The 16,304-nt window shown below is 41.3% G+C and overlaps 1 protein-coding gene across 1 annotated transcript; it reads right to left on the bottom strand.

Annotated features, from left to right (window-relative positions):
• Nucleotides 1-582: 582 nt before the first annotated feature.
• Nucleotides 583-10,097, bottom strand: UCP1 (uncoupling protein 1). The gene is made up of 6 exons (XM_003928024.4): nucleotides 9,632-10,097; nucleotides 8,814-9,012; nucleotides 4,679-4,879; nucleotides 4,482-4,583; nucleotides 3,547-3,727; nucleotides 583-1,356 (listed from the first exon to the last, which is right to left on the bottom strand). The coding sequence occupies exons 1-6, from the start codon at nucleotides 9,755-9,757 to the stop codon at nucleotides 1,242-1,244; spliced, it is 924 nt and encodes a 307-aa protein (XP_003928073.1). The 5' UTR covers nucleotides 9,758-10,097; the 3' UTR covers nucleotides 583-1,241.
• Between the last annotated feature and the right edge of the window lie 6,207 nt (nucleotides 10,098-16,304).

Raw genomic sequence — 16,304 nt, 5'->3', positions numbered from 1 at the left:
CACACTAGGGTTGTATTGTTTTCCCTGCTGTTCTAGAATGCCATGCACAGGTGAGCAAAGCTGGCTCTGGTGGCCGGAAGACTGTAAAAAGGCTACATGCTGACATGACAATAGGAGAAAGCAGGCCAGCACGCACTAAAGATCGAAATGGCATGTGTGCGACACTGAAGACCTGTACTACAAGAAAGTTTTGCAGGTAATGAATGGGGAAGATAACGCATGAAGGCAAGGTGAGAATCCCCAAGAGTAAATGTAATGTGGAGTTGATTAAAACAAGTAGAATGGTGTCTGGCAGCCTATAGCCTTCCTGGTCGTCCAATTGGCTTAAAATCAGGCTGGGCTTTGTCTTAAACTTCTTTTAATATCTGGTTTACTGTTTCCCTCTCTTCTGCATGCAGTTTGTAGGCATTAAAAAGGTTGCTACAGCTGCTAATGATGGATTTGAATTTGGCTTTGCTGAAAGATTCCATGAAGATTCACTTTCATCTCAGTAGAAACCTCAAACTGTTCTTCTGTCTTCTCAGAAGTCCCCTCCAGCTCTAAAATTATGTGATGCTAGCACAGATACCAGGACTGTAGTTACAGTCCTGCCAAAATGCAGTATCTTAGATTAGAAGCTGTTAAAGATGTCATCAAATGTGGACTCTAAACATTAAAAATCTATACTAATAATGTTCAGAGTAGGTTCATACCTGTCATTCTAAAGACCTGCACTTACCATTGAGCAATATCGTATTCTAGGTGAACTTCCACTCTTACACCCAGCTGTAGATTTCAAAAGACAGACTTTAAAAGGTATTAGCAATATTTTATTGAAATGTTCACTGACAACTGTGGTTAATAAAAAACTAATCTTTTTAATAACTTCATTTTTAAGTATTTATAAATATAAACTGCATTTCACTCAGTTTCTTTTACACCAGTTGGAATTGTAATTAAAACGTGTTAAAGTTTTTCACATTCAGTCACACAATTGCACTTCAAAAATGGTCAAATGCAATAGCTTATCTGCATTACATTTGCCAGGGTATACGCTGAATGTTTTACTTTCCCTTTCTTAAGACATTGAGAATAAAAGTAATATGAAATAGGCATTAGTTTCCTTTTTTATAGAAAAAAGTTCAAAACTCTGCACCAAAATTCCTTTATCTTTTTAGGCTAAAATAAATGAATAAGTTTTGTTTTAATGATTCAGACGGCAAGATTCCCACTGGTATGTTGCAACATTTTCTTGAAGCTGATTATGTGGTACAGTCCACAGTCTGCCTTGACTTGGACAATTCTCGCTTCAGTTTTTCAAAGCACACAAACATAATGACGTTCCAGGATCCGAGTCGCAAGAAGGAAGGTATCAACCTAGAAAAGCGCATGTCATCATTCTATTAGTTTGTTTGAGATACTTTTATTTTATTTTTCGAGATGAGGCCTCACCCTGTCACTAAGGCTGGAGTGCAGTGGCGTGATCATAGCTCACTGCAACCTTGAGCTCCCAGGCTTAAGTGATCCTCCCACCTCAGCCTCCTGGAGTAACTGGGACTAGAGACCACCACACTCAACCTGAAAATCTTAAAGCTATTATAGTACAAGCAGGTTGTGCTCCTCGTTTTGCCACTCCTCAAGGGAAGATGAATAAGAGTACCTATTTTTCATTTTTCCCTCCTCTGCTGAAAATAGTTTCCTCTAGATGTCCTATAGTACTTCAAAACAACACAGCCCTGATTATCACATCTATACAAATCCACAAATATCCTTCACACCCAAAGCATCTCTTCTGTTCTCTGACATGAACTTTTTCAAAAACTCTTCCCTCTTTTAAGGGAAGGTGAAATTTTTGCTTGTTTTGCTTTGCTTTCTGAATGGCAGGTAGGAAACCGTTAGAAGGGGGAAGGAAGAAGAGAAACCAAAGAAATATTGAGTAGGTGAATCATATTCCAGAGTCGAGAAATCTGTGCTGTCTCAATCTTGACAATTCTTGTTCTTAGGGAAATTGTTAAATGTTTAAATGGTTTTTATTGTTTAACCTATAAAAAGCACCCCTCTACCCATTTTTTTTCCTTCAAGTCTTTTAACATGTTTCTCTTGACTTCTTAATGTGGGTTTTTTAATTACCAAAAAATTAATAACATAAAATTCCGTTTCAGTAGCATTAAGTACAAACACATTGTGTATAACCATCACCACTATCCATTTCCTGAACCTTTTTGTCACCCCAAAAAGAAATTACTCATTAAACAGCTCCCCATTTGTTCCAACCTCCAGCCTCTGGTAACTTCTATTCTTTCTGCCTTTATGAATTTGACTACTCTAGGTCCTCATTTAAGTGTAGCCATACAGTATATGTCCTTTTGTGTCTGGCTTATTTCACTTTCATGCTGTGGTGTTTCTCCCCCAAAAGGTTTTTAAATTTGAAAAAAATAAAATTATTAAGTGGTTAATGGTTTAATACCTGCTATATCCATTTTAAGTTAATTTTTTAATGACTTCATTTGTATTAGTGTATTATAAGTATGGATTATGATGATTTGGAACTTTTTATAAAATGTGTATGATACATTCATGCTGAATTTATAAAACTTGAGGGATGGCCTTACAGTTTAAAAATGAGTAGAATTTTATTATTTAATCACTAGTGTAATCCTTATGGGATATATTGACAAATTACTTAATACTGTATTTTCTTCTCCTTTTCCTTCTTTTTTTGAGACAGGGCCTTGCTCTGTCACCCAGGCTGGAGTGCAATGGCACGATCATAGCTCATTGCAACCTTGAACTCCTGGGCTCAGGAGATCCTCTTGCCTCAGCCTCCCAAGTAGGGGGTACTATCAGTGCGTGCCACCACAGTCAGCTACTTTTTAAATTTTTTGTTGAGATAGGGTCTTGCTTTGTTGCTCAGCCTGGTCTTGAACACCTGGGCTCAAGTGATCTGCCTGCTTCTATCTCCCAAAGTGCTGGGATTACAGGTGTGAGCCACTGCACAGAGCCCATGCTATATTTTCTTACATTTTCTTACGAAGGTAGTTACCAACACAACATTTCATTATGGAAATATGTAATCTATTACACAACACTTGTTTCTAGATGAGTGTAATAATTACCCAAACCACATAATTATCTGCATCACTTTTCTAGACTGTGGTGACGACTTTTCTCTAATTTTACAATTTAAAAACGTGAGTCTACCAAATGAAATCAAATCTTGTTCTCTCATAGCTCTCTATTATGATTTCCCTTTACTTTATAGTTCTCTTGACCAGAGAAGGCAAAATACTGTCTACATTTCCACTAGATTGGGACCAATGGAAAAGGCAATGGTCTTGAATGAGACTTTGATCAAAGTTGAGAAAATTTTAACATCATGGCTTTTTACTTTTTGGCACAGTGGAATTGGTGGATTGGAGAAATTTGTGGCAAGGAAAAATCAATACTAAGTATATGAATGTACTAAGGTACATTAAGCTTGTAAGCTAAATGTCAGTTTGACTAAAGAATGTTCCAGAGCACACATGTAGCCAGAACATATTATAGATACAGAAGATCCTATCTTACCCCTTGAAAAAAGCCGTTGGTCCCTCCTTAGTGAACATTTTCATTGCGCAGTTGGGCACACTTTTGTACTGCCCTGGTGGAGAATTAATAAATCTGGTTTTGACCACATCCACTGGGGAGGACATAGCTGTTGCACAAAATCCAGCTATCAGAGCTGACACCAAGTGGCAGGGGACGTCATCTAAAACGGATCAATGAAACAGGTCCACGTCAGACTTTTAGGGGCTTGCAGTTTAGTTACTTGTCAGATCAGATCTTTATTAACCTGTTGATAACAGCAGGTCAGTGAAGATGTCTTATAAATAAATAAAATATCATAAGAAAGGTATTGCATTAGAAAAAGATGGTAGAGAATAAATGGCTGAATAGATTGTTAACACTTTAGGAAAATAACCTGTTAGTTTCCTCTGTGCCTTCAGGGCCTGCAATAATGCCTAATATATGAGCATCTAATACTTTTTCATTGAAATAAAGTCATTGTCCAAGGGAAATTTTAATGTCTCTAGAAGCTGTTAGAACATTATTTTTAAGAACCTATCCTATGGTACTACCTTTTGGATGAAACCACTGATAAACTCATTGTATAACTAGATCTTTTGGATATAGTGCAGGAGGGACTTACCTCCTGAATTCTGCTGTATAAAGAATAAGATTCTAACAAAAGTCCCACATATTATTAAATGAGAATAATGCTGACATAAGATGAAATTGCCTATTGTTTCTGTTGCAAAATATTTTTGTTGTAGTAAAACTTCTTAAACTTATGATTTTGGTCTTTTTCTGTTTCTCACAAAGTTATATATCATTCAAAATTACTTAATTTTTAAAAAGAGAAAATTATTAGAGTTAAGAGTTTGAGTATAAGGTGGCGACAGAAGCTCCAAGATGAAATTTTAAAGGTGCAGACCAGTTTGTTATACGAAATGGGAAGTTACCTGCTAATATGTCATTTTTCACAAAGGCCTCCTTCATTAGATCATACGTTACTAGCTCTGTACAATTGATGATGACGCTTCTTGTCAGATTAGGAATAGTCCCTGGGGGGAGAAAAAATGTTTACTAACTCTATGATAAGTTGCTAATTGTATGTATGCGCTTTGGTGGTTATACAATTCACATTGAAGTTAGTTACCTTTCCAAAGACCCGTCACGCCTTCGGTTGTTGCTATTATTCTGTAGGCGTTGTAAGTCCCGGTGTAGCGAGGTTTGATACCGTGGAGATGGCTCTGTGCTTGAAGTCTGACTTTAGCGACCTCTGTGGGTTGCCCGATGAATACTGCCACTCCTCCAGTCGCTAGACCAGCTAAGATCTTGCTTCCTAAACTAGGTGTTGCTATTCAGAGAGAAAAAAAAATGCATTTAGTAAGAAGAAAAAAAAAAAAGATCTAGAATGCACATGCATGTCTTTTTGATTTTCAGTGGTTCAGATTTTTGTATTCTGTTTTTATTTTATTTTATTTTTTTTTGAGATGGAGTCTTGCTCTGTTATCTAGGCTGGAGTGCAGTGGTGCGATCTCGGCTCACTGCAACCTCTGCCTCCTGGGTTCAAGCAATTCTCCTGCCTCAGCCTCCCAAGTAGCTGGGATTATAGGCAAGTGCCACCACACCAGCTAATTTTTGTATTTTCAGTAGAGACAGGGTTTCACTATATTGGCCAGGTTGGTCTTGAACTCTGACCTCAGGTGATCCGCCTGCCTTGGCCTCCCAAAGTACTGGGATTACAAGCATGAGCCACTGTACCTGGTCATATTTTTGTATTCTTACAGTTTTTCTACTTCTCTACTGCCTGTTCATGTGTTGATCATGTACTAAATGTGTACCAACTCAGAGTAAGGCAAGAAAACTTCAGGTGTCTGAAATTTTTTTAGAAATGAAGACTTTCAAGGAACAAGAAAACACAATGCCTATTTTCTGGTGGCCCGATTCTTTCCTATGTTCAGCTTGGTTCTTTCATATATTTAGCTTTCTTTTTCAGTATTACCTGACTGCGAGGAGGCACAGTCACGAGTGAGGCTTCATCTTTCTCCCATGAATGATAATGTTAATTACGGGACTTGGTGGCCTTAGAAGAAGCCCTGTGGACAGGCTGCACCAATTGGGCTATCAACTAGTGTTAGGCTAGTTGATGTGAAGGGGATAAAAATAAGAAGACAGAAGCGAAGAAAGTAATTTTTGTCTTAAAATTTTGAAAAAAAATAGCTTATGTTGTTCAAGACAGGTATCATTTAATACAAATAGTCTTGAAGCCCAATATTCATTTCTACAATTAAGTAAATATAAAATTATGGTTCAGCAACATTTACTCAGCATAGACTTTCTCGGCCATTCTATTTCTGTTTTCTAATCTGTCAAGTAGGGATAATAATATCTACATCATAGAGTTGTGTGAGTTAAATAATATTGCTAAAGAGCTTACACTGTCTAGCGCAAAGAAAATCCGCAAAACTGGCAGCAATTTTTTCATCACTATCATGATTGTATTCTTCTCATCATACTTGACCAGGAGCTAAGCATATGATTGACAGCTGTTTTTTAAATGGCATTATCGTATGATTACAAACGCCTTCACTTTTAGCTCACATTTGTAATGCATTACACTACAACATAGTATATCTTGATGTACTATTCCTATCCTCCAATCTCCAGCTTTCAAATCCCTCTCTTCACTTCCCAGTCAAGCTTCCTGGAGAAGAGGCTATATTCTTTATTTTTTTTTTCCCAAGAACTAGAAGAAATTTATTTACAAAATATATTGTTCATCTTTACTTCTCAGAGCCCGTTTCTTCCTCCATCCCCTACAATATGGCTTATACTCCACTACTCTGCTGAAGATGTTTCTGCTGCAAAATCAGTAGGCTTCTGTTTGTTATGGACAATGATCACTTTTCAGTCCTTTCCATGGTTCATTCTCTGCTGTCTGACCCTATTGATAGTCCTTGCTGTGACTTCCTGGAATCTAGCCCAGACTTTTCTCCTAAACTCATGTGCCTACTGGACATGACCTATTGACATGGCCTAAACAAAATTTCTTATCTTCCCCCTAAGATGGCTTCTATATATCCTCCCTCAGTAAAGGGTATCTCTAACCAGAAGCTTGGAAGTCAGCTCATATTTCCACCTGTCCTTATGCCTTACTTCCATTTGTTCTCCAAGTCAATTCAATTATACTTTCTTGATCTTTCTGATTGACATCTCTTTTTCCCCCGATCAAGAATTTCTTGCTTTCCAACTTACCTCTTTCTTACCCCCTTTACATGTATATTCTATCTGCTGCCAGAGTGATCTTTTGAAAATGTAAATTATTTATGCCACTTCCCTGCTTAAGATTTTTACAATGACTTCCCACCACTGTAAGGACAAAATCAGTCTCCTTAGCATTGTCTGCAAGAGCGCCTGGCACCTTCGTGCTTCTGTGGCTTCACCTCTCCTTCCTCACCCACACGTCCTTCCCTGTGCTCTCTACGTTCACTCTACTCCTCACTGACCCTTTGCATACAACCTTGACTCTACTTGGAAGGTCTTTTCTCACCCCTTTGTCTGGATTACTCCTGCTGGCCCTTCCAGAATTGATCCAGACATTAACTCTACAGGAAAATCTCACAGGACCATGCCTCCATGGCTAGGTTAAACAGTTCTGTTGAATGTGGCCACCATCTTGTAATTACAGTTAGTCACGTGCTGCATATGCAATGGTGGTCCCATAAGATTAGAACAGAGCTGACAAATTCCTATCGCCTAGTGACATCCCAGCTACCATAAGGTTGTAGTGTAATGCATCACCTTTTCTGTTTTTATGTACACAAATACTTACTGTTATGTAACAATTGCCTGTAGTATTCAATACAGTGACATGCTGCACACGTTGGTAGTCTAGGAGCAACAGAGTATACCATATAGCCTAGGTGTGGCTATGCCATCTAGGTTTGTGTAAGTGCTCCCCGTGATATTCATACAAGAGTACTTGTAATACAACATGTATTACAAGTACAGTCATGGAATATAGTCATCTGCTACTTCTCCCCACACACTCCATACTCTCAACTGTAAGCTCTGCTTAGAAACGCATCTGCCGGCCGGGCGTGGTGGCTCAAGCTTGTAATCCCAGCACTTTGGGAGGCTAAGGCGGGTGGATCACGAGGTCAAGAGATCGAGACCATCCCGGTCAACAGGGTGAAACCCCTTCTCTACTAAAAATACAAAAAAATTAGCTGGGCATGGTGGCGCGTGCCTGTAATCCCAGCTACTCAGGAGGCTGAGGCAGGAAAATTGCCTGAACCCGGGAGGCGGAGGTTGCGGTGAGCCGAGATCGCGCCATTGCACTCCAGCCTGGGTAACAAGAGCGAAACTCCATCTCAAAAAAAAAAAAAAAAAAAAGAAAGAAAGAAACGCATCTGCCATCTAAACATCTAACACAGCTCTCCTGGCACATGGAAGTTTAATAAAGCCTACTAAATAAACTGAATCTGTATAACATAGAATACTGCCAAGATATATTCTATTAATTTGGTGGCCCAAGTCTTCAACAATTAGTAGAACAGTCAATCTGTGAAGAAAACCACCTGAATGGGCAGCTTTACATCCTTTGTGTCTCTTCTCTTGCTACATCTATAAATATAAAAATGCAGTTTTGATCTGGTAACATCCAGACTTTATCTTCACTTTGAAAGTACTTGTGTGGATAAGTTTAACTTGTATGTTTGTATAGACAATATTTATAAATTGTCCCATAAAGTTACAGTATTGAAGGTTACTCAGAGCAGAAATGATGAAATCTGCAAGGTACATTTCACTTAATATATTCTTTTTGCCATTAGCACATCTTCTCTCTGGCTTGTCTGCTCCACATGAAAGTGCCTCCAATGTTGATTAACTGTGTGCCTTTGTGCCCGTTACTTAACTTCTCTGATATTCAGCTAACACTTTTTACTCACAGCATTGTTGTGCAGTTTGAATCATGGACAGAATCACATGTGAAGTGCAGATGGCAGTAGAAAACAGGGGTTAGGAGCCTGGAGTCAGAGGCCAGACTGCCTGGGTTTGAACTCTGGCTCTGCCCCTTCCCAGCTGTGTGACCTTGGGCAAGTTACAGATCTGCTCTGTGTTCAAGTTCCCATTTGCCAAGGGATAATGATACTAACACCCTTCCAGCTGTAACGTATCTGAAGCACTTAGAACAGTGTCTGGTACATAGTAAGCCCTCAAATAAATGCTAGCTAAAGTGACAGGAATTTCTGTCCCTTCCAGGAATGCTCCCGGCTTAGGCTTACTTTCTTTTCCTGAGGTGAGGTACTCCTGGACCGTGTCATAAAGGCCAATCCTGAGAGAGGTGGAGCCGATTTGTCTCTGAAGGCCGGCAGGCAGCCCGCTGTAGAGTTTCACGCGCCCTTCTGTTTTTACCAGAGTGGTGATTGTTCCCAGGACACCTTTATACCTAATACCACTGGACGTCGGGCATTCGCCTTGGACCTGGAAATAAGGAAGTTGCAGATCAGAAGAGAGTGAGCATTGAATTCACTCTTAAGCCAAGAATCCCCCCGACCCCCGCCTTGTTCCTAGTCTCCATTTCTTTTCTCAGCAACGCCCCTCTTCCATCTACCTCCCACTAGGGTGTGTGTGTGCGTGTGTGTGTGTGTGTGTGTGCCCGCGCGCAGATGTAGGGAGGCTGGCTACAAAGCACATTTTGAACATTCCTCTCCCCATAAACTCTCTAGAACCTCTAGGGCAGTAGGAGGGGGCAGAATCCCTGAAGAATCAAAGAAAGGAGAAAGCACTTGACTAGTAAACTCAGGAGAGGCCAATATTCTCAGCTCTTCGAATACTAAGTGCACCCCAACTCTTGGGAGAATTTGGTAGTAGTTACGGTCAGCTCATCCTCTGTGGTCCTTGGTTCTTCAACTAATCCCAGAAAAATTTCCAGTTTCCCATCGTAAAGCACCAGCCCCGGGACAAGGCCAGACTGCTTTAGAAAGCCACCTGCCCTCCCTAGAAACAGTAGTTACACCAAAGCAGAGAATAAATGGAATGCGCTCCACAGACGTCCCCACTCTGCCCTGAGACCTCTCGCCATGCCTCTCTGGCTGGCTACCTGGAGCCGGACTTTGGCCGTGTCCAGCGGGAAGGTGATCACGTCCGCCAAGCACGCTGCCACTCCAGCGGAGAAGAGCTGGACCCCCAGGGTCGGGTGCACGTCCGAGGCTGTCAGGCCCCCCATCTTCACTCAGAGACTGGGGGTGCAGAGGAAAAGGGATCCAGGCCCGAAGGTGGAGGGTTTCTCTCCCTTGCTCTTCACGCCCGCCCGCCGGGCAGCAAACCCGCTTGCTGTTTTTTGAACCCGCCACGGGGCAGCGGCGGTGCAGTGGCAGCGGCTGCAGGTGGAGTGTGCGCGGCGGTGGGGGCCGAGTCCCCGCGTCCTCCTCCCCGCCACCCTCGCGCCAGCAGGACCCTCTGCGCCCCGGTGTTCTGCCGGGACTTATATAGCCGGGCAGCTCCCAGGCTGGATCGCGTGAGGTCTCAGAAGAGCGGGCGTGGGACCTGGCAGGGGCGTGTCCGGGAGCACAGGGTTCTTCCCACCCGCATCCTCGCCCGGCGCCACTGGAGCTCCGCGTCGCTCCCCAAAAGCCCTGGGCCTGCCCCTGGCTGTGTGCTCACCGCACTACGCGCGTCGGAGGGAGCGCGCTCCGCGGCGGTCAGTCCCCGCGCCGCCGCACTCTCCTCACCTTGTGTCACCCTTTGGCTGCGCACCCTCGGCTGGGGGGCTTTCGGAAACCAGAACGATATCAGAGACCCTGGTATAAGTTCCCCCTGAGCTGGAGCTCTCCCAGAAGGAAGAGCGGGGCACGCTCTCATTCCTCCCACTCCCCAGACATCTTGCAGGCCCCTTGCAGCCTTCTCTGCTTCCCTTTTCTCTCCTTTAAACGTCTCATCCTCCTTCCTCCAGAGTCCCTTTCTTACCACTTCCCAGTTCAGACTTGGAAGAATCCCACACAAGAACCAAGGACACTCTGAACTTTGCAAAGAAAGCGTTTCATCACTTTTTGAGAGAAGATGTCAAAGGAGACAATAGACACACTAGAAAGCACATAGTACATTGCTGGAGCACTATACACCATGAGATACCGCTTGCTCCTTTTAATTGCATTCCTTAGTGGATGCGATGAAAAGGACAGGGCAGGTTGCTTTGCTCCAGGTGCAGCTCTCCAGTTTACCAACTCTGTGAACCTGGGAAAGCCACCCGTGCTCCAGCTTTTATTTCCAACAGTGTAAAATGTGGTTCCAGAGCTAGCCCAGGCCTGAAATCTTGCTAACTTACCTATAGTGATATTGTATATGTGGGTTGTGTGGCCTTTCCTAGTTCAATCTTTGTGCAGATTTTTATTTTCAATGTTTATTTTTTTGAAAACTTAAAAAAAAAAAACTTGTAAAAAAAAAAAAACAGTGAGAAACCATAGGAAACAGGAGAAAGAGGGAAATAGACAAGGTCAGGTCCCAGCTTCCAGAACGTCTCAGATAAGCCAACGATCCATTTGATATTACCAAAATCCACATCCAGCTATCTAGGGCCTCTGGTACTCAGCCCTGACTTAAACCCCCAAAGAGAGTCAGTGGAAATCAGAGTCATCTCCTCCAAGAGCAGGGGAAATGAGACATGATAAAGAATCATCTCTAAATTGTCATCATCTCTAAATTGTCTATAAGTAAAGGTTGTGTACTGTGCAAGAAGCCAGTCTTAAGGCACTTCCATGGGAGATCAGGCTTGTGGAGCTTCCCTGAAAAAGGCAATGTTGCCAGTTTTCTCAACACTGTTTATTAAACATGGAGTCCTTTCCCCATTGCTTATTTCTGTCAGGTTTGTCCAAGATCAGATGGTTGTAGATGTATGGTGTTGCTTCGGAGGCCTCTGTTCTGTTCCATTGGTCTATGTCTCTGTTTTGGTACTAGTACCATGCTGTTTTGATTACTGTTGCCTTGTAGTATAGTTTGAAGTCTGGCAGTGTGATACCTCTGGCTTTGTTTTTTTTGTTTTTTTGTTTTGTTTTGTTTTGTTTGCTTAGGATTGTCTTGGCTATGTGGGCTCTCTTGTGGTTCCATATAAAGTTTAAAGTGCTTTTTTTTTACAGCTCTGTGAAGAAAGTCATTGGTAGCTTGATGGGAATAGCATTGAATCTATAAATTACTTTGGGCAGTATGGCCATTTTCATGATATTGATTCTTCCTAACCTTGAGCATAGAATGTTTTTCCATCTGTTTGTGTCCTCTCTTATTCGTTGAGCAGTGATTTGTAGTTCTCCTTGAAGAGGTCCTTTACATCTTTTGTTAGTTGTATTCCTAGGTATTTTATTCTCTTTGTAGCAATTGTGAATGGTAGTTCATTCTTGATTTGCCTCTCTGTTTGTCTGTTATTGGTATATAGGAATGCTTGTGATTTCTACATATTTATTTTGTATCCTGAGACTTTGCTGAAGTTGCTTATCATTCAAAAGTGGGTGAAGGATATGAACAGACACTTTTCAAAAGAAGACATATATGAGGCCAACAAACATATGAAAAAATGTTCATCATCACTGGTCATTAAAGAAATGCAAATCAAAACCACATTGAGATAGCATCTCATGCCAGTTAGAATGGCGATCATTAAAAAATCTGGAGACAACAGATGCTGGAGAGGATATGGAGAAATAGGAACACTTTTACACTGTTGGTGGGAGTGTAAATTAGTTCAACAATTGTGGAAGACAGTGTGGTGATTTCTCAAGGATCTAGAGATAGAAATACCATTTGACCCAGCAATCCCATTACTGGGTATATACCCAAAGGACTATAGATTGTTCTATTATAAAGACACATGCACATGTATGTTCATTGCAGCCCTATGTACAATAGCAAAGACATGGAACCAACCCAAATGCCCATCAATGATAGGCTGGACAAAGACAATGTGGCACATATACACCATGGAATACTAGGTAGCCATAAAAAAGATGAGTTCATGTCCTTTGTAGAGACTTGGATGAATCTGGAAACCATCATTCTCAGCAAACTGACACAAGAACGGAAAAAGAAACACCGCATGTTCTCACTCATAGGCAGGTGCTGAACAATGAGAACACATGGACTCAGAGGAGCATCACATACTGGGGGTAGTGGGAGTGGGGACTCGGGGAGGGACAGTGGGGCTAGTAGGGAGGGTAGGGAGGGATAACATGGGGAGGAATGCCGGATATAGATGAAGGGGGAATGGAGGCAGCAAACCACTTGGTTATGTACGCACCTATGCAACAACCCTGCATGAGCTGCACACGTACCCCAGAACCTAAAGTAAGAAAAAGAAAAAAGGCAATGTTGACTGTAGGGTGGCCTCTGAAAAAAATAGAAAGGAGAAGGAGCCACTGAGGTTTCTCCTCTGCAAACATTTGTTGAAATAAAGATCAATTGAGGCAAGTAAGTGGCATACATACAGGCAAAGATGGGGAAAGCAGGGCGGGTATATAAAATGCATTCTGTTGGCCTGACTGACTGGAAAATTGGGTGATGGGGAAAAAAGAGAGAGGTAGGGTAAAAAGTTGATGAAAGATGAGGTTGTAGAAGCCAAATGAGGAGCAGAGCCTGCAAATCCATTATGAGTGTGGATTTATGTCATCACCTGTGTTGTGCTTTACAGACTATGAAGTGCTCTCACATAAATGTCACATTTAATCTGATAGACAATACAGCTTTATGAATGTTTGGATGTGAAGTCAAAGGTGACTCTATTTTGAGAACATGAGTAGCAAGCTCAGTAATGGTACCAACTGATTGTCATGAGGCAGTTGGTAAAGGGGTGGTTTCAGAGGTAAGGAGATTAAACCAAATTTTAAAGTCTTATAATTATTTGGAGAGAATACTGTTGCTATCTAGATGGAGAGCTTAGGAAGCTGCATCTACCATGCTAAGAGAGCAAGAAACCAGAGCTGGGAGGTATTTGGTAGTGATGATTTGAATGTGATGAAAGAGACGTGCTTTACATGGGACTCAGTCCAATGGGAGTAGGAAAAGGGTTCAGGGACCAAACTATAGGGGGACCCAGACCCAGAGTTATAGTCTGGAAAGAATGGCCATGTCAAAGTTAGGGTGAGAACACGAAACAGTAACATATCCAGTGATAAAACTGGTATTTAAGAATATGATTAAAGAAAATTTGAGTCTTGACCAGTGTCAAGTTTAGAAAAAAATGTCAATGAACAAAAGCAAAGAAAAGCCTACCGGATTTGATGCTAGCATTATTGGTTATCTTAGGGAGTATGACTGCGATGGAGCTGTTAGGTTGTGAGGCTGACAGCTAAGCAGTGGTGAGAGTGCTGGTGTAGTATGACTAAAATGTACCAGAGGAGACCATGTTCCTTGCTGACTCTAGTGCACCTCTGCTACCAACAGGTTAATTCCCAACCCTCACCCCAAAGCTACCCATGAATCTTTCTCAGTGGTTCTATCTGTAGTGGTTTTAAAACATAATTGCAAATCCATCACATTCCTTCCATCAAAAGCTAAGGGTCCACGTGTCTTCCCCTGGCATCTGGGCAGGCTTTTGAATGCTTTGATTAATAGAATAATACAGAACTGATGCTACGTGGCTTCTGAGGCTAGATTATAAAAGTCCTTGCATCTTCTGCTTTACTCACTGCAACATTTGCTCTTGGAGCCCTGGGCCAGCATGTAAGAAAGCAAACTTCTCTGAGGCTGTCATGTTGGAGAGGCTCCACACCATCATCCCTCTCTACCAAGGCACCAGGCACCAGAGTACAGTTATCTTGGACCTTCCAGATAAGCCCACATGCCAGCTGAATACCACCAAGTAATCTCCAACAATGTCAGTAAAACAGAAGAATTGCCTAGTTGAGCCCTGTCTAAATTCCTGATCCATAAAATTATGAGATATAATAAAATAATTATTGTATTAAGGTAGCAAAAGATAACTGTAACAGCACCTTTACTTGTCTGAGCAGTTGGGAGGGGCATGCGTTCTCTCTCTGCCCCATCCTACTTTTAGAACGAGGAGTTCAATGCTGATGAGTGGGTATAGAGTTTTGGATTGGGACTGTAAGAAGAAGCCACAATATATTTGTAAAGAAGAAGCAAGGTAAATTAAAATTGTCTTTTTTTCTCCCAAAGGTACATATTTGCATATGTTAAAAGCAGAGTATGACAAACTGGAGGGGAAAGTGAGAGGAAAGCTATGAGAAGGGAAGGAAATGTGAGAAATAAGTTAGAAAACAAAAAAAGTTGTTGTCCGAAACAAGTAAGGACAGGTAGGGAGAGAGGACCCATGACAGGAGAAAGGGGCTGCTTTATTTGAGCCTGGAAGGAAGAATGACAGTGTAAGCTTCAGGGATATTAATATTACCTAGATATGGACAGTTAAGAGACTTTGCCAGGAGGTAGTGTGACTCTAGTTCAATGGTGACTGAGCACCTGGGATGTGATGGGCACAATACTGACTTCTAAGGTCAAAGGAGAACCTGACATCAAAAACTTCACACAAGGAGACCCTGGGAGGTCACAGAAGTTCAAGATTCTGAAATGGTTCTAGATTCCAAGGAGCAGTCTGCCCTCACCGCTTCTGAGAGGCTCTGGGAAGTAGGAGAAAGTTTGCCTCAGGTTGAAGAGAGCAGTAGGGAAGAGGGTGGTATCCCCAAAGGGTCAGATTTCTACTATTCTGGCACAAAGAAGAAGCAGAGCGGTAAATAGGTCAGTGTAAGCAAAGGTAACTGGCCCTTTATGACGCAGCAAGGGACTGTCAGCAAGTTCTGAATGTGCCAAATCATCTTTTCCTTTTTTTAAAATTTAGAACACATTAACAAATGCACTTGATCAAACTGCGGTCAATCAGAAATTGCTGCACAAAATGTCTTCATATTAAATAAAAATTCATGCAGCGCTTTGCACTGAATAGTGTTTGACACTTTCCCGTAATTCTCTCATTAGCTACCATTGGGAAATATCATGCTATTGTTATACAGATAAATGTGCAACTGACAGAAGAACCAATATATAAAAGAAGAAATACAAACTTTTAAAATGGGAGAAAGGATACATTTCTTATCACTAATAAAGAAATGCATATATTTCACCTAATAAATTAATACCTGTCACTACCAAAATTATAATTACTATAACATTTATATATACTATACATTTAAATTTAATATTATAAATATCAATAAATTATGAATGCTATAATTACAAATTATGAATGTTATAATTACAAATTACAAATGTTAAAATGTAATAATAATATCAATACCATATTAATGATGGCATTATACATTGGCACAATTCTGTTGGAAAACAATTTGGCAGTATACATTGAGCCAAGAGATGGCTCTATTGTTTTTTCTTTTTCTTTCTTTCTTTTTTCTTTTCTTTTTTTTTCTTTTTTTTTTTTTTTTTTTGAGACACAGTCTAGCTCTGTCACCCAGGCTGGAGTGTAGTGGCACAATCTCAGCTCACTGCAACCTCTGCCTCCTGGGTTCAAGAGATTCTTGTATGTTAGCCTACTGAGTAGCTGAGCTTACAGGCATGTGTCGCCATGCCTGGCTAATTTTGGTATTTTTAGTAGAGATGGGGTTTTTCCATGTTGGTCCAAGCTGATCTCGAACTCCTGGCCTCAAGTGAGCCGCCTGCCTCTGCCTCCCAAAGTGCTGGGATTACAGGCTTGACCCATCACACCCAGCCAGAATGTTTATATCATTTGATTCAGTAATTCCACTTCTGGATTTCTACCC

Source organism: Saimiri boliviensis, chromosome 3 (assembly GCF_048565385.1).
Source record: "Saimiri boliviensis isolate mSaiBol1 chromosome 3, mSaiBol1.pri, whole genome shotgun sequence".
NCBI classification, from domain to species: Eukaryota; Metazoa; Chordata; class Mammalia; order Primates; family Cebidae; genus Saimiri; species Saimiri boliviensis.
The sequence above is the reverse complement of the archived record's forward strand: the minus strand, read 5'-3'. Positions and strand labels throughout refer to the sequence as shown.